Consider the following 27,799-nt stretch of genomic DNA (forward strand, 5'->3'; position numbering starts at 1 on the left):
CCCACCTTTAGGGTTCATACAATATCCCATTATAACTTCAAATAAAACTCATAAACATACTACCCATACTCTAATATGACATATATATATATATATGAAGCTCAAATGAAGGTATTACCTCTTGGTGGAAGAATCTCACTTTTCCTCTTTTTGGTGTTTTTGAAGATTCAACCCATTTCTTATGGATTTGATCCATAATAATGTTAGTGTTATCACTAAATGATGTTATATAATCATCCTTGTACCAAAATAACTTACCTTGAAGTGTATCCATGATGGTAGAGCTCCTTTTTCTCTCTAGAAATCAATTCCAAGTTGAAGAACTAATGTTTTCTCTCTGTCTAAACCCCTTGTTTCAGCCCAGCCCCTTTAAAATGGCCCCTAAAGTTGCATAGCCTCCCTGCGTAGGCTACGCACAAAGGCTATGCAGGGTGGACTTCTATCCCCCTTAAGTTGGAAGCTGTTGGATTTGCCTACGCAATGGTGCGTAGGCTACGCTGCTATGCTGCGTAGGCTACGCTACTATGTTGCGTAGGCTACACAAGACTCGCGTAGCTGTTCTGCCATTCTTTAGTAAAAAGGTCATAACCTCTTGTAAAAATCTCCAAATGACAAACGGTTTGAAGTATTAGAAACTAGACACATAGACCTTTCTTGTGATAGGTTATACACCATATAACTCTACATATCTTGAGAGTTATTCTTATTTGATGTTAGGTCTTGTGCGAACTCACTTGAAACTTTATCCCATCATATAATTTTCAACATGACTTAGCCTTAGGGCTCTTCTTAGACTATAAACCATTCTGAATGCACCTCATACATATATTATCATGGTCAATTGATATCATTCAAATTATCAGTCTTTTTCATACCTGAGTTAATATAATTAGCACCCGCCAATCTTCTTAATGGTCTTAAAACTCTTCAAAATTTTCCGGGGTGTTACACTTACAATAACAACTACCAATCGAGCATTCAGATGACATGGTATGAGGCTTTATATGGAAGATGGTATCGGTCTAAGGTGGGTTGGTTTAAGCTGGGTGAGGCTAGGCTATTGGGTACTAATTTAGTTTAGGATTCTTTGGAAAATGTTAAATTGATTTAGGAACGACTTCGCATAGCGCAGTCTAGACAGAAGAGTTATGCTGACTGGAAGGTTCGCATTGTTGCTTACATGGTAGGAGAGATGGTACTACTCTGAGTTTCACCTATGAAGGGTGTTATGACATTTGGGAAGAAGGGCAAGTTGTGTCCTAGGTATATTGGACCTTTTGAAATACTTGAGAAGATTGGAGAGGTGGCTTATGAACTTGCATTGCCGCCTAATCTATCGGGTGTTCATCCAGTGTTTCATGTATCTATGCTCCGGAAGTATGTCAGGGATCCATCTCATGTTTTGGATTTCAGCACAGTGCAATTAAATGGTAATTTGACTTATGATGTGGAGCCCGTAGCCATTTTACACCAGCAGGTTCGAAATTTGAGATCAAAGAACATAACTTCAGTGAAAGTACAATGGAGAGGCCAGCCAGTCAGAGAATCTACTTGGGAGACTAAGCGGGAGATGCGAAAAAAATATCCATACCTATTTGAGGCTCCAGGTATGATTCTAAACCCACTCGAGGACGAACGTTTGTTTAAGAGGGGGAGAATGTAACGACCCGGCAGTTTGTTTTGAGTATTACAACCCTGTTCCCCTATTTACTGCTCAATGTATGCTTTACAGTTATTTTATGACTTGTCGTGGTAATTGGTTCGGGTCCGGTGAGGTCTTGAAATGAATTGGAACAATTAGTTCCAAAGTTTAAAACTTAAGTTGAAAAGGTTGGCTGGATGTCGACCTATGTGTAAATGACCCCAGAATAAAGTTTTGATGATTCCAATAGCTCTGTATGCTGATTTTGGACTTAGGAGAGTGTCCGGAAAAATTATTTGGAAGTCTGTACTTAAATTAGGCTTGAAATGGCTAAAATAAAAATTTAAGTTTAGAAGTTTGACCGGGGATTTGACTTTTTGATATCGGAGTCGGGATCCAGTTCTGAAGATTTTCATAGCTTTGTTATATCATTTATGACTTGTGTGCAAAATTTGAGGTCAATCGAAATTGAATTGATAAGTTTCAGTATCGAATGTAGAAGTTGGAATTTGTTAGTTTTTGTTAAGCTTGAATTGGGGTGTGATTTGTGATTTTATCATTGTTTGATGTGATTTGAGATTTCAACTAAGTTCATATGATGTTTTAGGACTTGTTGGTGTATTTGGTTGAGGTCCCGGGGTCCTCGGGTAAGTTTCGGATGGTTAACGGATCGAAATTTGGACTTAAACAGCTGCAGGCATTTTCTGATGCCTGTATCTGGTTTCCTTCATTGCATTCGCAAGGGGAGTCTTGCGTTCGCAAAGAGGAAATTTGGACTGGCCCATTTTGTGCTTCGCGTTCGCGACCGAGGGCATTCGTTCGCGAAGGGTCGAGGGGCAAAGCTATGCGTTCGCGATCGAGGTCTCGCGTTCGCAAAAGGGAAAATTGGCCTGGGGGAAATTGGTTTTCTCGTTCGCGAGACCAGGCTCGCATTCGTGAAGGAGGAAATCCGGGCAGCACAATTTTATGCCTCGCGAACGCGAGGAAGCTTCCGCGTTCGCGAAGAAGTAACACCTGGACAGAAACTTTAAGTTCTCCCATTTTCTATTTTTAACAAATTGGAGCTCGGGAAGAGGTAATGTTTGGGAGATTTTCAAGGAAAATAACGGGGTAAGTGTTCTTAACTCAATTTTGGTCAAATTACTCGAATCTATGGTTGTTTTTAACATTTAATTGGTGGATTAAGTTGGAAAATTTAGAAAACCCTCTTGGTTTAATTTTAAGATTTGAGGGTCGAGTTGATGTTGGAATTTAGTAATTTTGGTATGGTTGGACTCGTGGTTGAATGGGTATTCATATTTTGTAACTTTTATCGGGTTCCGAGACATGGGCCCCACAGGTAATTTTTGAGTTAAATTTCGGATTTTGTTGGAAAATTAGTATTTTCATATGGAATAAATTCCTATGATTTGTATTGAGTGAATCGAATTAATTATGACTAGATACGAGGCTTTCGGAGACCAATATGCGAGGCAAAGGCATATCAGAGTAAGAAATCACACGGTTTGAGGTAAGTAACACTTCTAAACTTGGTTCTGAGGGTATGAATCCCCGAATTTGGTGTTATATAAATTGTTTGGAGGTGACACACACACGATAGTTGACGAGCGTGTGGATATGCACCATTAAAATTGTGACTTGAATAAATTCTGTGAAGTTGTAAAATTAAAGAATCATGTTATTATCCAAATATTCTCCATGTATTAGGAAATTGAGTTGAGACTCGTATTAAAGATCACGTTTAGGCTACAGGCCTATGTTTTGGACCCATAGGGTCGTGTTGTTGTTGAATTTAATTATTTTAAAATGCACATTTCATACTCAGTCAATTCATGAATGTGAGGATATTTATGGGATCGGGGCTTCCCGCCTGCAATTGGTCATATCGGCTTTATATATATTATTATTATTATTATATAGAACGGGGTTGCCCGCCTGCAGCAGGCCTTATAGGCTTTATCATTATATGGATCGAGGTTGCCCGCCTGCAGCATTCCAAATCGGCTTTATATCATGCTTGGGCTGAAGGAGCCCCTCCGGAGTCTGCACCTCCCTCTCCCCCCACAGTGAGCGTAGATGATTTATATACGGGGTAGACTTCCCACGGCATGGACTTGTCTTACTTAATTATATTTGTGATGAATTTCCCTAGATTGACCTTATACGGTACTGAATAACTGATTGTCGGTCAATGTATATGTGTGTGTATATATATATATATATACGGGATGAAATATCCCTAGACTGGATTGGCCAGAAATAGTACCGAGTGACCGAATGATTTGTGATCGTGAGTACACAAGGTTTTCCACTGAGATGTTATATTCCTCATATCATGCAGTATTGATCTATCTTACTTGTACTGAGCTTAACTGTTGAACTTGAAAGCATGCCTATATTTCTGTACTGTTATCTCTATACTGGACTGTACCTGCGGAGCTCGTCACTACTTTCAGCCCAGCGGTTAGTCTGGTTACTTATTGAGTTAGTTGTACTTATACTACACCCTGCACCTCGTGTGCAGATCCAGGTGCTTTCGGACACGGTGACTGTTAGATCTCAGAGTGATATCAATTGGAGACTATCAAGGTAGCTGCCTGGAGTCCGCTGACCTTGACTCTCTTTCTTTCAATTATTGTATTGTTCTATACTTTCAGACAGTGTTTTATCAGTCAGATGTTGTATTCATTTAGATGCTCATGTACTTAGTGACACCGGGTTTTGAGAGTGTTTTATATCTGTATTTGTGAGATTTCTTCCGCTAAAAGCATAGAACCCTCCAAAATTAATGAAGATGGTTCTGAATGCAAAGAGAACATTTAAGACTAGGATAGCTTACCGTTAATAAAGTTTTAACTTTTTATGTAACTAAATAGTTTTTCAAAAGAAAAAGCAAAATTTTCGTGTCACTCACGAGTTGATCTTGCCTTGACTGTTTTGTGTTACAAAATTTACTATTTTAATTTAACTTTTACATAAAAAGGTTGCCGAAGAGGTCCTATTTACCAAAAAATCATGTTTTAACTCCTTCTCTCCCATCCCTCTCTCTCTCTCCCCTAATCTCCATTATTTCTTCCCCTTCTTTCCCGCCGCCTCTCTTCACCGGCGTTCTCGTCGGCCATCCCATCTCTCTCTCTCTCTCTCTCTCTCTCTCTCTCTCTCTCTCTCTCTCTCTTTCTTCCCCCTTTCCCTCTTTCTCCGTTCCCTTCCCCTCTCACCAGTAGGTTTTCCCTCTCACCAGTAGGTTTCCCCTTTGGATTTTCTCCCTCTCCCTCGTTCCCCAACCTTCTGTGGGTGTGTGTTTTATTTTTGTTCTTCATCTGGACTACAAGGAACAAGGCTGCCATAACTCCGTCAAAGTTTCACCTAGACGCCAGCGCATTTTCCGGCCAAATTTGTACTACTAGTGGCAACTCTCCAACGACCGGACCCATCACCTCCAGCGACTATCATGACTTCGTCCATAAACCAGGTTCTACGTTCTTGTTTTGTACACCCTGCCTTCGATATACTCTGTTGTGACCTGTTGCTTTGTGTGTTCTTGTTTTGTTATACTCTGTTTTTGATATATTTTGTGAAACATGTTGCTTTGTTCCTGGTGTGTTCTTATTTTGTTATATTCTGTTTCGATATTCCGTTACTTGTTGCTTTGCCTCCAGTGTGCTCCTTATTAGTTGTTGTGCTCTAATTGTGGTTAATCTGTTTAACTCACTTGTATATGTTTGCGGACCTTTTTAGCATTCTTTAGGGTACTTAGTCTCACATACCTTGCTGCTACTACCATTCCTAGTTCATTAGTTGTGTCCTTCTGTGTTTTTTAGTTTCGGACTATTTGCACTATTTTTTTTAGCCAGCCGCTACTTCTGTGGTAATTCCTTCTTAGTGTGTATTAGATTATAGTGGTTTTACTGAACGATGATAGGGTAAGGTTATGTCCCGGGGGCAAAAGGGGTAAGGGTGGTAAGGATGCCTCCAAGTTGAGAGTTGGGTCTTGGAAACATAGGGACTTTGACGGGAAAGTCTGTGGAGTTAGCGAAGATTCTCCAGAAAAGGAAGGTCAATATAGCTTGTCTCCAGGAGACTAGATAGGTGGGAGAAAAGGCACGGGATGTAGAAGGGTTTAAGCTTTGGTACTCTGGATGTGTGGGGGGCAAGAACGGGGTAGGTATTTTGGTTGATAGGGATCTTCGAGAGCTAGTGGTGGAGGTTAGGAGGGTGAATGATAGGTTGATGGGCATTATTCTAGTTGTTGGGAGTTTTACTTTAAACGTTATTAGTGCGTACGCATCTCAAGTGGCTTGGACGAGGAGGTAAAAAGGCGTTTCTGGGAGGATTTGGACGAGGTTGTGCGTGGTATTCCCATACTGAGAATCTTTTCATAGGAAGAGATTTTAATGGCCACATTGGGGCGTCATCTAGGAGCTACGATGACGGGTATGGCGGCTACGGTTTCGGTGTTAGAAACGGAGGTGGTACTTCATTACTGGATTTTGCTAAGGCTTTTGATTTAGTGATAGCTAAGTCTAGTGTCCACTTTCCCGAGGAAGGAGGAGCATCTGGTCACCTTTTAGAGTTTGGTGGCTAGGACCCAGGACCCAGATTGATTACCTACTCTTCAGAAAGTCTGATAAAGTTCTGGGCACGGATTGCAAGGTCATCCCAAGTGAGAATCTTACGACTCGGCATAGGCTTATGATCATGGACTCGGAAATCATGAGGAAGCGTAAGAAGAGGGTTGTGTTTGGTCTACCTAGGATCAAGTGGGGAGCTTTGACTAAAGATAGAGCACATGAGTTGGGGGATAGGTTGATGGTTATGGGAGCATGGAGGAGTAGCGGGGACGCGAGTGGTATGTGGACCGCGATTGCGAATTGCATTAGGGAGGCTACTAGAGAGGTATTAGGGGTCTCGAAAAGCTCCTCTGGTGGCCGCAAAAGGGATTGGTGGTGGAGTACTGAGGTTCAAGGCAAGGTAGAAGCCAAGAAAGCGGCATATCTGAAGATTCGGGAGAGCATGGACAAGGAGGTGAAGAGGAGGAATAGGGAGCGGTATAGATGGCTAAGAAGGAAGCAAAGTTAGCAGTTATTGCGGCCAAGACGGCCGCGTTTGAATGCTTATATGAAGAATTTGGAGGCAAATGAGGGGATAAAAAGTTGTACAGGCTAGCCAAGGTGCGAGATAGTATGGCCCGTGACCTGGACCAAATGAAGTGCATAAAGGACGAGGAAGGCAGAGCTTTGTTGGATGAGGCACTTAATCGACGAAGATGGCAGACTTACTTCCATAACATCTTGAACGAAGAGGGGGATATGATCATTGAACTAGGCGACTTAGAACACTCTGAGAGCTGTAGGAACTTTAGGTATTGTAGGCGTATAAGAGTCGAGGAGGTTGAGGGGGCTATGCGTAAGACGAGCAAGGGGAGAGAAATCAGTCCAGACGAGATCCCAATAGAATTTTGGAAGAGCGTGGGTAGGGCTGGCTTGGAGTGGCTCACTGGGTTCTTTAATGTCATTTTTAGGACGAACAAGATGCCCGAAGAATGGAGATGGAGTACGATGGTCCCGCTGTATATGAACAAGGGTGATATCCAAAGTTGCAACAACTACCGGGGCATCAAGTTACTAAACCATACTATGAAAGTTTAGGAGAGGGTGGTAGAGCTGAGGTTGAGGAGTATTGTGACTATTTCTGAAAATCAAAATGAATATATGTCGGGACGATCGACTACAGAAGCTATTCATATTGTTAAGAGGTTGATGGAGCAGTATAGGGAGAGGAAGAGGGATTTATATATGGTATTCATCGACTTAGAGAGGGCTTATGATAAAATGCCAAGGGACATGTATGATGGAGGTTCTGTGGAGATGTTTGGAGGCTAGAGGTATTCATGTTGCATACATTAGGGCTATTAAGGACATGTATGATGGAACTAAAACCCGAGTGAGGACCATGGGAGGTTACACAGAGCATTTCCCAGTTATGATGAGGACCTTGGTCCTTTTCTTTTGCCTTGGCGATCGACGCACTGACACGCCACATACAAGAGGAGGTGTCGTGATGCATGTTTTTTGGAGATGACATTGTTCCAATTGATGAGACGTGAGGCGGTGTTAACGAGATGTTAGAGGTTTGGAGGCAGACCCTGGAGTCTAAAGGTTTCAAGTTGAGTCGGACCAAGACAGAATACTTGGAGTGTAAGTTCAGTGGTACAACTCAGGTAGTAGACAAAGACGTGTGGCTTGATTCGCAAGTCATACCTAGGAAAGAAAATTTTAAATATCTTGGGTCAGTTGTAAGGGAATGGAGAGATAGACAAGGATGTTACACATCATATTGAGTCGGGGTGGATGAAATAAAAGCTCGCTTCCGGTGTTTTGCGTGATAAGAATATGCCACCAAAACTTGGCAAGTTCTACAGAGTGATGGTCAGACCGACTATGTTGTACGGGGCGGTGTTCTTAACTTTTGGTCAAGGAAAACAATGGGGTAAGTGTTCTTAATTCAATTTTGGTCAAATTATCCGAATCTATGGTTGTTTTTAACATTTAATTGGTGAATTAAGTTGGAAAATTTAGAAAACCCTCTTGGTTTAATTTTAAGATTTGAGGGTCGAGTTGATGTTGGAATTTAGTAATTTTGGTATGGTTGGACTCGTGGTTGAATGGATATTCATATTTTGTAACTTTTTTCGGGTTGCGAGACATGGGCCCCACGGGTAATGTTTGAGTTAAATTTCGAATTTTGTTGGAAAATTAGTATTTTCATATGGAATAAATTTCTATGATTTGTATTGACTGAATCGAATTAATTATGACTAGATACGAGGCTTTCGGAGACCAATTTGCGAGGCAAAGGCATATCGGAGTAAGAAATCATACGGTTTGAGATGAGTAACACTTCTAAACTTGGTTCTGAGGGTATGAATTCCCGAATTTGGTGTTATATAAATTGTTTGGAGATGACACACACATGATAGTTGACGAGCGTTTGGATGTGCACCATTGAAATTTTGACTTGAATAAATTCTGTGAAGTTGTAAAATTAAAGAATCATGTTATTTTCCAAATATTCTCCATGTATTAGGAAATTGATTTGAGACTCGTATTAAAGATCACGTTTAGGCTACAGGCCTATGTTTTGGGACCCATAGGGTCGTGTTGTTGTTGAATTTAATTATTTTAAAATGCACATGTCATACTCAGTCAATTCATAAATGTGAGGATATTTATAGGATAGGGGCTTCCCGCCTGCAATAGGTCATATCGGCTTTATATATATTATTATTATTATATAGAACGGGGCTGCCCGCCTGCAGCAGGCCTTATAGGCTTTATCATTATATGGATCGGGGCTGCCCGCCTGCAGCATGCCAAATCGGCTTTATATCATGCTTGGGCTGAAGGAGCCCCTCCGGAGTCTACACCTCCCTCTCCCCCCACAGTGAGCGTAGATGATTTATATACGGGGTGGACTTCCCACGGCATGGACTTGTCTTACTTAATTATATTTGTGATAAATTTCCCTAGATTGGCCTTATACGGTACTGAATAACTGATTGTCGGTCAATGTATATATATATATATATATATATATATATATATATATATATATATATATATATATACGGGATGAAATATCCCTAGACTGGATTGGCCAGAAATAGTACCTAGTGACCGAATGATTTGTGATCGTGAGTACACAAGGTTTTTCACTGAGATGTTATATTCCTCATATCATGCAGTATTGATCTTTCTTACTTGTACTGAGCTTAACTGTTGAACTTGAAAACATGCCTATATTTCTGTACTGTTATCTCTATACTGGACTGTACCTGCGGAGCTCGTCACTACTTTCAGCCCAGCGGTTAGTCTGGTTACTTATTGAGTTGGTTGTACTTATACTACACTCTGCACCTCGTATGCAGATCCAGGTGCTTTCGGACACGACGACTGTTAGATCTCAGAGTGTTATCAATTGGAGACTATCAAGGTAGCTGCCTAGAGTCCGCTGACCTTGACTCTCTTTCTTTCAGTTATTGTATTGTTCTATACTTTAAGACAGTATTTTATCAGTCAAACGTTGTATTCATTTAGATGCTCATGTACTTAGTGACACAGGGTTTTGGGAGTATTTTATATCTGTATTTGTGAGATTTCTTCCGTTAAATTTAAATATTATGTTTTCAAACTTAAAAGATATGGTGGTTTATTGAGATTGTCGGCGTGTCTAGTATTGAGATAGGTGTCATCACGACAAGTGAGATTTTGGGTCGTGACAATTTTATTATATTAAAAGGAGGATAGTCAAGCTTGATATTAAGCCAAATGGTGTATTAATAAGAAGTCACTTGAATCTTTTAGGACAAAATCTAAAAAAAAATTGGACAAATCTAATAAGGATTAAGACAAATATGATTTGATCAAATTTAATTTATGGTGAAATTAATTATGATCAACTCCTATTTTCATAGTAAATAGAGTTTAAAAGCTTTTAAAAAATAATGATTCCTATTTTAATAGTTATTCACTAACCACATGATTCGTTTTCTTTCATTTCATAATTATTTTTGGAAACATTATGTAAGAAATAAATAATAGTGAAAATATTGTTATAGCAATTAGATATATTGTGTTCAAATAAATAAGAAACTAGTTTTTTATAATTAATATCTGAATTAGTGCGGTCAATCTAAGTTTGAGTGCATAAGATAATTTTTTGACAATATAGTCCAATGTAAAAAGTAGAAAGAAAAGACTTATTTGAATTTGATATGAGTTTTTTTTTTTGAAATATGATAAGAAAATTTATATTTTGGAATATAAGTAATAGAGTTAAAGTCACTATTGAAATAATATTAAAGCTTCATATGTATTATATAAAAATAAATGTAGTAGAAATAAATATTAAATTCAAATAAGCTAATAAAAAGCCACATGATAATATAATATTAAGTATTGAATAATGTAATAGCAAAAATAAGGAACAAATAGAGAACAAAGAAAAAGATAAAAAGTTCCTCCTACAAAAAAAATAAAACTTATTTTAATTTGAAATGAGAAATATTATGATAAGAAAGATCATGTTATGGATAAGGCCACTGAAGTCTAATATATAAATATAAAATGAAAAACGGAATAATAAAAAATAAATTAGAGATAATATGAGAAATTTATGTTAAGAATTAATTTAGAAAATAAAATAGAGTAAATATACAATACTTAAAAATATTATTGACAAATTCAAATAATTTAAGAATTTCGAACAATAGTTTTAAAATAAAATAAATATTTATTTAAAATTAAAAAATTGCACATCTATCTATATAATATTAAAGGATGGTAGTGCAAAATAATATTAAATGAAGTGAAAAGTTAATAAAAAATCATTTAAAAATGTGATAATACAATATATTAGATAACGTCATAGCAAAACTAACAAAAATAATTAAAAATTCAAAAAGTTTTAATATTAGAAATGGAAGGAAAAGACTATCAAAACTTGAGATTAGAAATTTCTTATAATTATGATGAGAACACTCAAACTATAGACAAGACCATGAAATTGAAATTTTACTAGATAAAGAAAAATAATATTTGATAACAAATTAAAATTTTTAAAAATATAAAATAAATATCTTATGTAGGTAATTTTACTATCGACAATTAAAAATCAAATTTGTATCTTGAAACTAAAGAGAAAGAAATTTAATTACGCGTAATATAAAAATAATTATAAGAAAACTCAAAGATTTTAAATAAATAATTAAAGAACTATGTATTAATATTTTAGACTAATTTAAAGTTACATTTTAAAATAAAAAGTGATATTATTATAGGTAAAACATTACCGTAAAAACTAATTAGAATTTATAATAAAAATGCGGGAGTTGAGGTTGAGATGGTTCGGACATGTTAAGAGAAGAATCATTGATGCTCCTGTTAGGAGGTGTGAGAGGTTGGCCTTGGAGAGTTTGAGAAGAGGTCGAGGTAGACCTAAGAAGTACTGGGGAGAGGTGATTAGGCAAGACATGGCGCTGCTTCAGCTCACTGAGGACATGACCCTTGATTGGAGGGTGTAGAGGTTGAGAATTAAGATAAAAGGTTAGTATGTAGTTTATAGTTGTTCACCGATAGTCTTAGTAGCATGCATGTCCCTTCATATTCTTAGATTTTTATTACGTTAAGTGGTTTTGTTCGCCTCAGGTATTGTATTCCCTGTTGCTATTATTTGGTAATACTTATCCTTTATCTCTCCCTTTTTCGTTTCTCTTCCATCTTTCTTCCTTCCTTGCTTTCCTCTTCTTCTTCTTCTTCTTCTTGCCCTTCCTGAGCCGAGGGTCTATTGGAAACAACCTCTCTACCTACATTAGGTAGGGGTAAGGTCTGCGTACAGACTACCCTCCCCAGACCCCACCTGTTGGGATCAAACTGGGTTTATCGCCGTTGTTGTTGTTGGTAATAAGCAAGATATTAAGAAAAAAAGAGTTAGACATTACGTAAATTGGTAAGCTAATAAAAGATCACATGAAATTATAACAATATTAAGTAAAGAATAATGCAATAACTATAAGGAAAGAACAAAAACATAAATTTTTTTATATAAATATATAGAAGAATAAGACTTTTTTGAATTTCTGGTGAAAAAACAAAAGGGTAGTAAGAATTTTGTTGAAACAATATGATCCAATGTACTCAAATAAGACATATCATAACAAGACATGTTTAGTATTTTTAATATTAATCAAGAAATAAAATACAAGTACTAAAATCAAAGAGTTCTTTCGTTGCATATAGAAAAAGAAAACAAGTTATCCACTAATTGAGAAATGATTTTATGTTCTACTTCTTAATTAATATCTATAATTTTTATGTGAATAATTTATATTTTAGGTTATTTGCATATAATCCAAATAAATAAATCACAATTTGACATGATTTATGTCCGTGCATTGTGCAGGTACTAATTCGATACTAGTGTTAACAAAGTATTAATCCCTACATTTCAATGAACCACCGGTTTCTTATTACGTGATGGTTCCTGCATTATTCTTAATCTCAACATTACAAATTCATAAATTATAATCTTGGCACATTGTTAAGTCAGAATCCCTACTTCACTAATCAAGAAGACAGTATTAAAACTTGTGCGGGATAATGAATTAGATAAATAAAATTACTTTTAGGAGCTTACAATATTACCTATAATTTTAAGTTTGTACATAAAATTATTTGTTTCCCGTAGTTAAGGTTAGAGCCGTTGTAGGCTCAGCCAGTTCTTTTTTTTTTTTAATCCAAATCGAATTGGGATTGAAACGGCATAGCTCCTTCGCCAATTCCGACTGGGATTGGGATTGAAACCAGCAATGTAGGCCAATTGGAATTGGGATTGAGCTCCTCCGCCAACTAGTATATATATCCCTTATAGGAGTATTGTATTTCATCAATTGAACTCCACCCCTTATATTCTCCCTCCCTCCAATTCACTTCACATCAGAATTCAAATTCAAACTCAAACTAGGTGTAGGTTTTGTGATGGGCCATTTGGAAGCACAAGCAGTGTATGAATACGGAGCCAACTCACCTGAGTCTCTTTATGGGAAAATAGACCCCAAAACATTTGGTGATCGTGCTTACAAGGGTAGACCTGACAAGGCTGCTAGGAAGCGCGAACCACTACTTGTCTCTGATTGGCATAGACAAAGCAAGAAGAGACGGTTACTTGAAAGTGTTCTTACTTCAACTGAGGAAGAAGGTGTTTACCAGCCTAAAACCAAGCAAGCTAGGGCTGCTTATGAGGCCATGCTCAGCCTCATTCAGCAGCAACTTGGTGGCCAACCATTGAATATTGTTACTGCTGCAGCTGATGAGATATTGGCTGTCTTAAAAAATGACTACTTTACCAACTCTGATAAGAAGAAAGACCTGATTGAAAACCTGTTAAATTCCGTATCAAATGAGGTGTTTGACCAGTTGGTGTCGATTGGGCGACTCATCACTGATTATCAAGGCGATGGCGATGGCGATGGCTATGCACCTCTGGATGATGATGTTGGTGTGGCTGTTCAGTTTGAGGAGAATGAAGAAGAAGAAGAAGAGAGTGACCTTGATGATGAAGAGGATGAGGACAATGATGTGCTGGATGCCGACTGTTCTGGTGCTATGCCTATCATTGCTGATTATGAGATGCGTGAGGCGGATGAGGGAATGTCCTTGAATGTTCAGGACGTAGATGCTTATTGGCTTCAAAGAAAGATCTCTCAAGCTTATGAGCACCAGATCGATCCGCAACAGAGCCAAAAGCTTGCTGAAGAGGTTCTCAAAACTCTTGCTGAAGGCGATGATCGTGAAGTAGAAACCAAGCTACTGTTGCATCTCCAATTTGATAAGTTCAGTCTCATCAAATATCTTCTGCGGAATCGGCTAAAGGTAGTATGGTGTACCCGTCTTGCACGGGCTGAAGACCAATCGAAAAGGAAGGAAATTGAACAAGAGATGTTGCGGTTGGGGCCGGATCATGCCGCGGTACTAGAGCAGTTGTATGCTACTAGGGCTACTGCAAAAGAGAGGCAGCTGAATTTGGAGAAAAACATTAGGGAAGAGGCTCGGCATCTCAAAGATGGTGACAGAGATAATGATAATGCTTGGTTAATGGGGCAACGCCGGCTGCTTGATCTTGACAGCCTTGCATTTCATCATGGTAGTCTGTCGATGGAAAATACAAAATGCGAGCTTCCAGTGGGGTCTTATAGGAATCATAGGAAGGGGTATGAGGAAGTTCACGTGCCAGCACTGAAGCCAAAGCCACTAGCCCCTGGAGAAGAGCTTGTGAAGATCTCCTCCATTCCAGTGTGGGCTCAACCAGCGTTCAGTGGGATGACCCAATTGAATAGGGTTCAGAGTAAAGTATATGAGGCTGCCCTCTTTTCCCCAGAGAACATCTTGCTCTGTGCTCCAACGGGTGCTGGGAAGACCAATGTAGCTATGCTCACTATACTTCAGCAAATCGCTCTAAACCACAACTTAGATGGATCATTCAACCACACCAATTATAAGATTGTGTATGTGGCACCTATTAAAGCCCTTGTTTCTGAAGTGGTTGGCAATCTCTCCAAGCGTTTGGAACATTACGGTGTCAAGGTGAAAGAGTTGAGCGGTGATCAAACATTAACTCGTCAACAGATTGAAGAGACTCAAATTATTGTGACTACCCCTGAGAAGTGGGATATTATAACTAGAAAGTCAGGTGATCGCACCTATATGCAGCTTGTTAAACTTGTTATTATTGATGAGATACATCTCCTGCATGACAATCGAGGTCCTGTCTTGGAGAGTATCATTGCAAGAACTATCAGACAGATTGAAATCACAAAAGAGCATATTCGGCTTGTTGGATTGTCAGCAACTCTTCCAAATTATCAGGATGTGGCTTTGTTTTTGCGAGTTGATCTGAATAAAGGACTCTTCCATTTTGACAATAGCTATAGACCTGTACCGTTGGCTCAACAGTATATTGGAATTACTGTTAAGAAGCCACTGCAGAGGTTCCAGTTGATGAATGATATTTGCTATGAGAAGGTGATTAATGTTGCAGGAAAGCATCAGGTGCTTATTTTTGTTCATTCTAGGAAGGAAACAACTAAAACAGCTCGAGCAATCCGGCATGCTGCACTTGGTAATGACACCCTTACTAAGTTTTTGAAGGAGGATGGTTTAACTCGGGAAATTTTACAGTCTCAAACTGAGCTTATCAAGAGCAATGATCTCAAAGATCTTTTACCATATGGTTTTGCAATTCACCATGCGGGTTTGGTCAGAACTGATCGGCAGCTTGTGGAGGAGCTTTTTGCTGATGGACATGTGCAAGTGTTGGTCTCAACTGCAACTTTAGCATGGGGTGTAAATTTACCTGCACATACTGTTATTATAAAAGGTACCAAGATTTACAATCCTGAAAAAGGAGCATGGACTGAACTCAGTCCTCTTGATGTTATGCAAATGCTTGGCCGTGCTGGAAGGCCTCAGTATGACACTTATGGTGAAGGAATCATCATAACTGGACACAGTGAACTGAAATATTATCTTTCTTTGATGAATGAACAGCTTCCTATTGAAAGTCAGTTTATATCCAAGTTGGCTGATCAATTGAATGCAGAGATTGTTCTTGGGACAGTACAGAATGTCAAAGAGGCATGCAAGTGGCTCCTATATACTTACCTCTATGTTCGCATGGTACAGAATCCCACACTTTATGGTCTAGCTGCGGATGCCCTCGAAACTGATTATGCTTTGGAGGGAAGGCGTGCTGACTTGGTTTATTCTGCTGCTACGTTGCTGGACAAGAGTAACTTGGTTAAGTACGATAAGAGAAGTGGATATTTCCAGATGACTGACCTGGGGCGCATTGCGAGCTATTATTACATAACTCATGGGACAATTTCCACGTACAATGAGCATTTGAAGCCCATCACAGGTGATATTGAATTTTGTAGGCTTTTCTCTCTTAGTGAGGAATTCAAATATGTAACAGTCAGACAAGATGAGAAAATAGAATTGGCAAAGCTTCTAGATCGTGTCCCTATTCCGGTAAAAGAGAGTCTTGAGGAGCCTAGCGCCAAGATCAATGTTCTACTGCAGGCGTATATTTCACGGCTGAAGCTTGAAGGGTTATCTCTGTCATCCGACATGGTTTATATATCTCAGAGTGCTGCACGTCTGATGCGAGCCCTTTTTGAGATTGTTCTGAAGAGAGGATGGGCTAAGTTAGCTGAGAAGGCCTTGAAATGGTGCAAAATGATAAGTAAGAGGATGTGGAGCGTACAGACACCACTCCGCCAATTCCACGACATTTCAAATGAGATCTTGATGAAGTTGGAGAAGAAAGATCTTGCTTGGGAGCGTTATTACGATCTTTCATCACAAGAGTTGGGAGAGCTTATCCGGTTCCCGAAGAAGGGTAGAACGTTACACAAGTGTATTCATCAGTTCCCGAAGCTGAACCTCGCAGCACATGTTCAGCCAATTACCCGGTCAGTCTTGAGGGTAGAATTGACCATTACACCGGATTTCCAGTGGGAGGACGTGGTCCATGGTTTTGTAGAACCTTTCTGGGTGATTGTTGAAGACAATGATGGGGAATATATTCTTCATCATGAATGTTTCATGCTGAAGAAGCAGTATATTGATGAAGACCATACTTTGAACTTCACAGTCCCAATATATGAGCCATTGCCCCTTCAGTATTTCATTCGTGTTGTCTCTGACAGGTGGCTAGGGTCTGAGACTGTTTTGCCAGTCTCTTTCCTACACCTGACTTTGCCAGAAAAATATCTTCCTCCCACTGAGTTACTAGACTTACAACCTCTTCCAGTTACTGCATTGAGGCATCCAGCATATGAAGCACTTTATCAAGATTTTAAGCATTTCAATCCGGTTCAGACTCAGGTATTCACCGTTTTGTACAATTCAAATGACAATGTCTTGGTTGCAGCTCCAACTGGTAGTGGGAAGACCATTTGCGCTGAATTTGCCATATTGAGGAATCATCAGAAAGGACCTGATAATATCAGTCGTACTGTGTATATAGCTCCACTAGAGGCTCTGGCCAAGGAGCGGTTCAGTGATTGGAAGAAGAAATTTGGAGACTCTCTGGGAATTAGAGTTGTTAAATTAACTGGGGAGACTGCCAAAGATCTGAAGCTGTTAGAGAAGGGTCAGTTAATTATCAGCACGCCTGAGAAATGGGATGCTTTATCTCGTCGCTGGAAACAGCGAAAGCATGTTCAGCAAGTCGGTCTTTTCATTATTGATGAATTGCACCTGATTGGTGGTCAAGGTGGCCCAATCCTGGAGGTGATTGTCTCTCGGATGAGATATATTTCAAGCCAGGTTGAGAACAAGATCCGCATCGTTGCTTTGTCAACTTCCCTAGCTAATGCCAAGGATTTGGGAGAATGGATTGGGGCTACATCTCATGGGCTCTTCAACTTTCCTTCTGGTGTTAGGCCCGTGCCACTGGATATACACATTCAAGGTGTTGATATTGCTAACTTTGAAGCTAGGATGCAAGCCATGACAAAACACACATATACTGCAATTGTCCAACATGCAAGGAAAGGAAAGCCTGCAATTGTGTACGTCCCCATGAGGAAGCATGTGCGCTTGACTGCTGTAGATCTGATGAGTTATTCTAGTATGGACAGAGAAGACACACCCATGTTTCTGCTACGATCTGCAGAAGAGCTGGAGCCTTTTGTGGAGAGGATCAATGAACCTATGCTGAAAGAGACACTCAAGTATGGTGTGGGCTACTTGCATGACGGATTGAGCGGCAGTGATCAGGAAATAGTGAAGACGTTGTTTGAAACTGGATGGATTCAAGTATGTGTAATGGACAGTACAATGTGTTGGGGAGTACCACTATCTGCCCATTTGGTGGTGGTGACGGGAACACAGTACTATGATGGTAGGGAAAATATGCACACTGATTATCCAGTTACTGATTTGTTGAAGATGATGGGTCATGCGAGTCGACCTCTTGTAGATAGCTGTGGGAAGTGTGTCATCCTTTGCCATGCACCACGCAAGGACTACTACAAGAAGTTCTTGTATGATGCATTCCCAGTTGAAAGCCATCTGCAACACTATCTCCATGACAATTTGATTGCTGAGGTGATTGTGGGAGTTATTCAGAACAAGCAGGATGCGGTGGATTACCTAACATGGACCTTCATGTATAGAAGGCTGACACAGAATCCAAACTACTACAATCTGCAGGGTGTTAGTCACAGGCATCTGTCGGACCACCTCTCAGAGCTGGTGGAGAATGCTATCAGTGACTTGGAGGCAAGCAAATGCGTTGCTGTTGAGGATGACTTTTTGCTTTCACCTTTGAACCTTGGCATGATAGCGTCATACTATTATATCAGTTACACGACAATAGAGCGATTTAGCTCTTCCCTGACCTCCAAAACGAAGTTGAAGGGCTTACTGGAAATATTGGCTTCAGCGTCGGAGTATAAACGGTTGCCGATAAGACCAGGTGAAGAGGAGTTGACAAGAAGGTTGATTAATCACCAGCGTTTCTCCTTTAGGAATCCGAAATACACAGATCCTCACACCAAGGCTAATGCTCTTTTACAAGCCCATTTTTCTAGGCAAGTGTTGGGTGGAAATCTTGCTTCTGACCAGCAACAGGTGCTTCTTTCTGCTATTAGGCTGCTTCAAGCAATGGTTGATGTTATTTCCAGAAACAAATGGCTTAGTCTAGCACTTCTAGCAATGGAGGTGAGCCAGATGGTGACACAGGGAACGTGGGCACATGACTCGATACTTCTTCAGGTTCCACACTTTACAAATGAATTGGCTAAGAAGTGCCAAGAAAATCCAGGAAAGAGTATAGAAACAGTGTTTGATTTAGTGGAGATGGAAGATGACGAGAGGCGTGAGCTCTTGCAAATGTCGGACTTACAGCTTATGGATGTTGCCCGGTTTTGTAATCGGTTTCCAAACATTGATTTGACATATGATGTGTTGAACCGTGATAATGTGAGTGCTGGAGACGATGTGAGTGTGCAGGTAACCCTTGAGCGAGATCTTGAGGGTGGAACAGAGGTTGGACCTGTTTTTGCACCTAGATATCCCACGACCAAGGAAGAAGGATGGTGGCTTGTTGTAGGCGATACAAAGAGCAACCAACTGCTGGCCATTAAGAGAGTTACCCTGCAAAGGAAGTCCAGTGTCAAGCTCAATTTTTCTGCACCTGCAGAAGCTGGAACGAGGACCTACACACTCTATTTCATGTGTGATTCTTATCTGGGTTGTGACCAGGAGTATACTCTTACACTTGATGTTAAAGCGGCAATGACTAAAGAGGACAGTGAAAGAGTCTGATGTAGTTTTCTTTTTTGAGAACTTTCCCTATATGCTTGATTTATTACTGTAGAGTAGAGACAAGCTGGTGTTTAGTTATGTGGCTTTCTGTTGTCTGTGAGGTCTTAAGGGCTAGGAACTCAGTCTGTATTTCGCTTTGTAGTTATGAAGGATTACACTGCTTTGTGTAGTTCCTGTTTATATATTTACAAATATGTCATCTTCTCAAAAACAAATATATATATTTCTATTGTCTGCAGCTGCTTTATAGCTTTTAGTAATTGGTTTTAATGCTGGTAAGATGGCATTTTATGTTCATTTGATATCATTATTGTGTTTCTCACTTGGAGATTTCTGTCTTCTCCCTTCCCTGTTGCTTGGGGTTATGAATCTTCCGATATATACAACTTAGTTTTTACCTATTTTCTTTGTCCCAGTTATCCTTGTAGTGGTGTTTCATTTTCAATTTCTTTGTGAAGTGGAAGTTTTTTCTTAAAATTAGCAGTAAGATGCTGAAGGTGAAAAGATAGCTCTTTTCCTGTGTTATTAGTAAGTGAGTAAGATATTTTTGTGCAAAATATGTGTTATGCCACTTGTGTCTGCTTGCTTTTCTAAAAACGAAAAATAATAGTTCTTGTCTCTGATTTTCATTCCCTCGCTCTCTCCCTCAATGGTTTTATATCTGAAATTCAAGGTAGAGAGAGAGTGTGTGTGTGAGAGAGAGAGTCCAACAACACGCATTTCATAAAATACAAAAGATTAAGGGTTCCATTACCACGCCTCTTGAAGTGGATAAAGGCGACCTAATTTATTCCATTTAACGCACTTTTCGGTATTAAGCTATGTTTGAGTATATGTTTGTGCTCAATAGAATCAAGTACATGTAAAAAAGAATTTGGGTGTCATTTTATATTTATACTTTATTTTTATTCTCGTACTGTTCATGGCGTTCTTACTTTGTACCTCTAAATATTTGCTGGATCGCTCTGTTTCTTATATTTAGAATGGCTTGTCTGTTTGAAGGATTCTTTATGCTTTAGCTTTCATTCTAATGCTTTTTTAGAATATTTATTTGTACTATTATTTTTCAGTTTCCTCATAACAAGGAGGAGATACTTTTGTAGTGTATTTGGAAGGTGCTAGCTTAACCATAACTGCTAGATAATTTTTTTTTTCCTGTTATTTTGCTATCTTAATAATAAAATGCTCGTTTTAAAGATATCATTTGTGACTTTGTGAAAACCCAATTAGATACAATCATTTGACCCACTTCAAGGCTTTTTTCAATCTAATAGTGTATCGTATCTCCATCTTTATCTGGTTTCCTCATGTCATTTATCCCTCTTGGTTTCCCCTTCTACCATTTCATCTCTTGCCTCTGTAATATGTGTTGTTCTCAGATTTCTCTGCCCTCTCTCTGGCGGTGCAGAGAATTGTGGCACGGTGAATCGTGATCATTTTCTATGCCTCGAACTCTATTTTATGTATATTTGATTATAGAATGAAATATTATTACAACAAGTGTGGAAAAAGTATAGGGTGTTCTATTTCTCATTCTTTCGCTTCGCCTCAATCAAACTAGTTGTGACCGGCTACGTCGATTCTCTCTATATAGCAAACTATGGTCTATGGCAAGAGTGCAGTAGAAGATATTTTGAAGCAATATTCATGAATAGTATGAAGCATATTTTTCTATGCATTTGGTCTCTCAGTATAAGCAAAAAGATGTAAATGGCTTGACGATGGCTTAAGAATTTGTCCTCTTAAGCGCTTACTTTGGCTTGTGTGTATGAAATACTCTTACAACAACAACGCCTCAATTCTAAACTGGTCGGGGTGCTGTATAAATATTCTTACTTACAAAAAATAATTGTTTGCTGGATTTTATTACAGGTGCTGGGTTCTTTTCCAGGAATACTAACAACTAAAATAGTGGTATTGCTCTTCTTCTCATTTGTGATCAAGCTTTTTGGTATTTGATGATTAGTAGCACAATTGGGGCCATTTGTGAACTAGATTCCTGAATCTGTAGTAGAGAGATCTAGTTTCTGCAATTCATTGTTGGACTTTGCACTAAATAGGCCATACTAATGAGTACGAAACGAATCTGAAGGTGAATTTTGGCTGTGTAAGGTTGAACCTTGAAAGAAATGGCTAAAGGTGGAGAAGAGGACTTGTCAAGGGATGCAAAGATTGTCCAAACATTGCTAAAATCAATGGGAGTTGGTGACTACGAGCCTCGAGTTGTGCATCAGTTCTAGAACTGAGGCATCAATATGTTATTGATTTACTGACGGATGCTCAGATCTACTCAAGCAAGCAGGGAAGGTTGCCATTGACTCTGATGGTATCAAGCTTGCCATTCAGGTGAAAGTTAATTTCAGCTTCTTACAACCCCTGCCACGTCAGGTACTAAGTATTATTAGATCCTTCATTCTTGTGCTGGTATTCATTATTCCAAGACGCAAATTCCTACCTTTCTTAGAGGCCTCTTAAGTCTTAGGGGTGTGGTGAAACTGATAACCTTTAATCTTTTCTTGTCTAGGAAGGATAATTAAAATAGGGACTTACTGAGTCGAAGGATTATATGATGTAACTAAAATGATAGGCTTGGAGGAAAATATGGTTCCTTTGCAAGTAGTATTGTCACTTTACCCCAATTCTCCTTTTTCCTTTTCGGATGTACAGTACCCGGTAATTTCACAGTTCAGCAAAACAAATTTCCTCAGACTTGAACATTTCTTGTGTCGCTTATGAACAAGCTAGAAGTGAAAAATAATTCATGAACGCTACTAAAGCATGTCATTATTTGTGAAATGTGTATGAAAAGTTGTCAAATTTATAATTTAACAATAGTTTCGTGAAAAATTTTAAAATTTATATTTTGGCAATACCTTTGTGGTTTTTGTAATAGTTAAACCTAGAGAGCATTCCATGCAGAAAAGAGAGAAGTGAGATTACGGAAATGGCTATGGAGATTCAATGATGAAAAGATAGCTACCTGGAAGACTGGTAGAGATCAAATATGGAAGAGGGGTTTCGGGCTCCCAAGACTGTGAAAACACCTTATGGAGTAGCTGTATGGAAACAGATTTCTCGTCTTTGGGGGAAGTTTAGCAAGAATATCAGCATTAGGATTGGATATGGGCAAAGAGTCAGGCTATGGAAAGACGATTGGGATGGCTTAGGACTGATGTTCTAATTGCTGAAATGTTTAATGATACTGGCTTGAACTGTCAGTTTAGAAGAAATTTCTTTGATTGGGAAATGCAAGAGGCAGACTTATTCTTGCATCAATTGCATTTACTAGAGATTAATCAGGGGAAGGAAGATGCATAATGGTGGAATGTTTTTAAGAATGGAGTGTTCACTGTGAAATTTTACCACAGAGAACTCATAAAAATTGATTCAAAGTTGGGAACTAATTGACCTTGGAGATTTGGAAGACAGTTGCACCAACTAAAGTGGCCTGCTTTGGTTGGATGGTGGCTCATGAAGCATGATTGACTCAAGATAATTTGAGGATGAGAGGCTCTAATATGTGTAGCAGATGCTATCTATGTGAGTGCTTCTGGCAATGCGAATCCTATCTATGCGAATCTGTTGATCTTCTTTGAACCATGTTTGTGGCTATTTTTGGTGTTCAAGGTGTGATGCCTGAGAACTTCAGAGGTTTGTTAGGGTGCTGGAAATCAATCTACGCTGGGAAGTGCAAGAAAAGGATCTGGATTACTATTCCAGTGTGCATTACATGGACAATTTGGACGGAGAGAAATAGAAAATGAGCACTTCAAGTTCTGAAATTTAGATGCCTTCAAAATTTGAACTATTGGGAGAATGAGAACTGTGTTTTTAGTCCAGGATGTGCTAGACTTGTTAGAATTTATAGAGATCTGATGTACCAAGTCTAGCTCTGTTTTCTTTTTCTTTTCTGCAATATTTTCTTGAAACTGCGTATTAACAAAATCTTATCTTATCAAAAAAAAAAAAGTCCAACCTCTATTAGTCTTTTTAAGCTTGCAAACTTTGCTTCTACTTAACTATCCCAATCACATGTCAAGAGTTAAAATGCAAGGTGTTCAAAACTGTGTGCGAGTGTTGTTCGTTTAATTTGGAAAATTATAGAACACATAAAGGTATTTTGTGTTTTCTCAGCCAACAAAGTAATATGGGGAAAAGAACAAGAGAAAGGATGTGGGTTACGGTGGTCACTGCAGAATAGTTCAATTATATGAAGCATCTCAGTACAAAATTGTTAATAAAGCATAATGGATATAGAGGATTTTGGATGTTTTGTTCTATCTGTAATTCTTTGTATGGGTATAGCTTATTGATACTTTGATCGATAAGCATATAGGATTAACCAACCATAGCTGACTTCCGTCATTATATATTGAACAGAAGCGATAGCTTTCGTAACAGTCAAATGATGATGTTAAAGGATCGTTGTCTCAATTTATGTCGTACGCTTTCCTTTTTAGTCTGACCCGGAAAAAATGACACCCCATATTTTTTTGGTAAATAATGACTCCTTATATTTAGAACAATTTAACTTTATACTTCTCATTTTACACTTAATAGGATTATTTATAGCCACAGAAATATTTATGGCTTGCTTTAGATCACAAGTTTCAAAAATCTTTCTTTTTTCTTAAACATCACGGTCGGTCAAACTATGCCACATCAAATGGGATGCAAACTTGTTTTTAATTTTATGACCCTACCTCTTCTTCTTTTTTTACATATGAGAGATTTATTTTTACACGTAAGAGATTACACATAAAATATCTAAAAAGGTCATTTTCTTAAATTCAAAATTGTAAAGTAGCATGATGTACAAATAGCACAAATGGGAGGGAGGGAGTAGTTATTTATACTAAGGTAAGCCCAATTCCTCTGCACATATATCAAGACAATAACTAATTGAAGTTTAGCTAACTTTAACTAATTTCACTTGACGTTCAGCTAGTGTGGCTCTTCATCCTTCTTTCGAGGGTTATGACAGATTTCGCTCCAACCCCGCATATAATTATCTTTTGCTTATTAATATGCAAAAGGTTAATGTCTAACCTATCACCACAATAGTAATTAGTAATATTTAAATATTTACTTTTCCTTTTGAATTTTTTTTTGGTCAAAGTTGCACGGGAATTGTGAAATGTGCCCTATGCGTAAGGCGTTGGACGCATCTCAACCATACGAGTGGGCGCTTGAGGAGTAGATTTCATGAGACTGGAGCCCCACATATTGCCCCAAGGTGCTTTACGATTGCCTCACAATGTAAAATGCAAAAAGTTTGGATTACCAATGTATCCTAGATAAAGTCAATAATAAACTTAATCAGATGGTGTCAAAAGTAAAAATAAAAAAAATAAGCATAACCGATAACATCGATCAATTTCAAACTCCATATTAAGAAAATTAACGAATTACCAGCCTCCATCTCAAAATGACCTTATTAATGGCATACAAAGGACTTGTACACGCCAAATCTTTTTCTGAAATGCTAATATTAACCCACTGTCACAAACTAACCGGCCTCACCTGACTAGCTTGGAATTTGTAGTAGCCGTTGCATTTCTCACCACCAGTTGTCACAAACTAAAGAGTTCGACACGTACATATTTCACAAGTTACTGTTCATATCCTGGTACAAGTGTAATCATCACATGTCAAAACTAAACACCAACTTAATCTTTGCTGGCATCTTCTTTTCCATTTTCTATAGATTACTCAGACATTAAATACCAATAGTTTTTAACCCAAAACAAAAAGATGTCGATTCAAATATAAGCCACTCCTTTATATATGACCGGCCAATAGGTCAAATGACAAATGCTCACGAGGACACACGAAGAAAAGTGTTAATGACCAGCTGATATACGAGTGGTTACAACTCTCCCTGTACATAGTCTAACGAATACAGAGGCGGACCTAGAATTTACAAGCGCCGGGCACCACTAGAAGCGAACACTAAACTTAATGTCCTTTCAAAATTATGGGTTCATGAATCGTTAAACAATATGTTAGAAGAGAGTTTGCGTCTTTTTTATAGAGGGGTTTAATCAAATGAATTGGGGGGGGGGGGGGAGGGGATCTGGGTTGATGACTAGATAGCCCCTAAAAACAAAAATATCACGTGTTCATAAGAGAAGTCCTCTTGGAAAGATATAGAACTTACTAATAATAAATTAAAGTAGAGAGTTGTTCATATATGTAGCAACCTTGAAAGCATCATATACCAATTAATGAAACAACTTTCTCAGTTCTCATAATAGCATCGTGAATGTTTGCTTGGATGCCTCGAAGATAAGGAAGAGTTTTCCCACATAAGAGTTTATCAAGAGCAAGTTCTTCCATAACAAGCATGGCAAGAATCTCACCGTCATGGAACAAGCATTTATTACACATATCAAGCGAAGAGACATTCCAAACCTATATGACATGTTTCATTCAAGGTTCAAACCAAACAGATTTAGTTGTTTATATATGTCCTTCACGTATATTTTTTGTTATCTACCTAAAGGAAAATATCCCCTCCCGCTATGTTATTAGTTTCTTTCTTTTTAAACTAAGTAAAAGTCTTAACTATTTAATGAAGCCCAGCAATAAGAAAATGCTGGGTGGAGAGGCTACAACAAAAATACTGATTCATTAAAAATTATATTGATGAATTGAGAAAGTCAAACATGGCATTTACATCATTATATACGTTATTGTTACAAACTAAACAGTAAAGAGAGAAGCTTCCATATGTATAAACGCATAATAACGTCAGTATTACTCCATTCTATAAGCTATTAAGTATAAACGTTTAACATAGCTATCTCATTTTTTGTTACTTCAAACCAACACTGACATTATGCTAGGTAAACAAGGGACTAATAACCTACCTGACCACGTTGGGGTTAGGATGGACTCTCTCTTGGGAAGTGTGCCTTCTCCAGCATTACTTATCGCAATCTAACTTCCCACAAACTTCCTGATTACTCTTCGACTGTCTTGATCATCACTAAATTTTTTCCTGCTAATCTCTTCTTTCCTACTGTTTTCTGTGCTTTCCTTTTCCCATGATTTTCTTACCTACCGGCATTCTATTGTCTAATCCTTAGCATCCATTAGTTTTGCTGCAATAGCTGAGTAACTTAAACCTAGTCTCAGGTTACGACATATGAGAAAGAGAGGCAGGAATAAGACGATAGGATGGCAAGAAGTGCATTTCTTCCTGACTGGGGAAAGGTCCTTTGAAATCAGAGAGATAGAAGATAACTAATTTGAAGTCATTGAACAGAGAAGAACAGTTTTAATATCTTCGGTTTTGCGAGTGTTTGAGATTGGCCTAGGAGGGTGAAGGCAAAATATGCAGGAGATGGAGGCATTTAGATCAACTCGACTATTTGAAATAGGACACATTTACCCTCCGTTAAAAGTTGGCATCATTTGTGCCCCTGTCGTGACCTAAAGGGTACCCTATTTCACTAACGGACGCAATTTCCGAATTTTTTTATTTTGAAAAAATATTTCTCTTTTTTTTTAAAAATCCACCTGGGCCACCCCACCCTAACCCCATCCCCATCCCCATCCCATTTTTCTAGAAAGGGTCAAAAATTATCCCTGAACTATACGAAATGGGGTAGTTATATCCCTCCCCTGCCACTTATTTTAGTTTTATATTTTTAGTTTTTTTTCTCCCCTTCATTTTCTTTTCTCTTCCTCTCCTTTCAATCTCCATTGAAGAACCTCTCCCAAACCTCCTAAAGAATTCCAAGCCAACAAAAATTGTATTTTTATCTCCTCTCTTGCATTTTCTTTCTCCTTTTTCCTCTCTTTTCAACCCCCATTGTGAGTGAGTGTACGCGTATTTTTATTTGTATGTATTACAATTAAAATAGAATGGTTCTCTTTGATATAATCTCTTAAACTCTGATTGGTTCTCTTCGATAAGTTACTCCCTAATGAATATAAGCTTTGTGCATCATCATCTATTAATAGCATAGAACCCTCCAAAATTAATGAAGATGGTTCTGAATGCAAAGAGAACATTTAAGACTAGGATAGCTTACCGTTAATAAAGTTTTAACTTTTTATGTAACTAAATAGTTTTTTAAAAGAAAAAGCAAAATTTTCGTGTCACTCACGAGTTGATCTTGCCTTGACTGTTTTGTGTTACAAAATTTACTATTTTAATTTAACTTTTACATAAAAAGGTTGCCGAAGAGGTCCTATCTACCAAAAAATCATGTTTTAACTCCTTCTCTCCCATCCCTCTCTCTCTCTCCCCTAATCT

General features: G+C 38.4%; 2 protein-coding genes and 1 long non-coding RNA gene across 3 annotated transcripts; all 3 read left to right on the forward strand.

Moving 5' to 3' along the window:
• Positions 1-6,825: 6,825 nt before the first annotated feature.
• Positions 6,826-7,290, forward strand: LOC138909408 (uncharacterized). The gene has a single exon (XM_070200608.1). It carries the CDS (start codon positions 6,826-6,828, stop codon positions 7,288-7,290), a length of 465 nt encoding a protein of 154 aa, XP_070056709.1.
• Positions 7,291-12,867: 5,577 nt separating this feature from the next.
• LOC104108991 (DExH-box ATP-dependent RNA helicase DExH12-like) lies at positions 12,868-19,729 on the forward strand. Its single transcript, XM_018775091.2, has one exon. It carries the CDS (start codon positions 13,177-13,179, stop codon positions 19,531-19,533), a length of 6,357 nt encoding a protein of 2,118 aa, XP_018630607.2. The 5' UTR covers positions 12,868-13,176; the 3' UTR covers positions 19,534-19,729.
• Positions 19,730-20,212: 483 nt separating this feature from the next.
• On the forward strand, positions 20,213-23,503 carry LOC104096502 (uncharacterized). Its single transcript, XR_686335.4, has 3 exons — positions 20,213-21,447; positions 21,646-21,879; positions 22,453-23,503. It is a non-coding gene; the product is annotated as an uncharacterized lncRNA (long non-coding RNA).
• The last annotated feature ends 4,296 nt before the right edge of the window (positions 23,504-27,799 follow it).

This window comes from Nicotiana tomentosiformis, chromosome 4 (genome assembly GCF_000390325.3).
Source record: "Nicotiana tomentosiformis chromosome 4, ASM39032v3, whole genome shotgun sequence".
Classification (NCBI taxonomy): domain Eukaryota; kingdom Viridiplantae; phylum Streptophyta; class Magnoliopsida; order Solanales; family Solanaceae; genus Nicotiana; species Nicotiana tomentosiformis.

What these genes read in the sequence shown, in the direction of transcription:
- LOC138909408 (XM_070200608.1), top strand. Translation starts at nt 6,826, where the DNA reads ATGGCCCGTGACCTGGACCAAATGAAGTGCATAAAGGACGAGGAAGGC.
- LOC104108991 (XM_018775091.2), top strand. Translation starts at nt 13,177, where the DNA reads ATGGGCCATTTGGAAGCACAAGCAGTGTATGAATACGGAGCCAACTCA.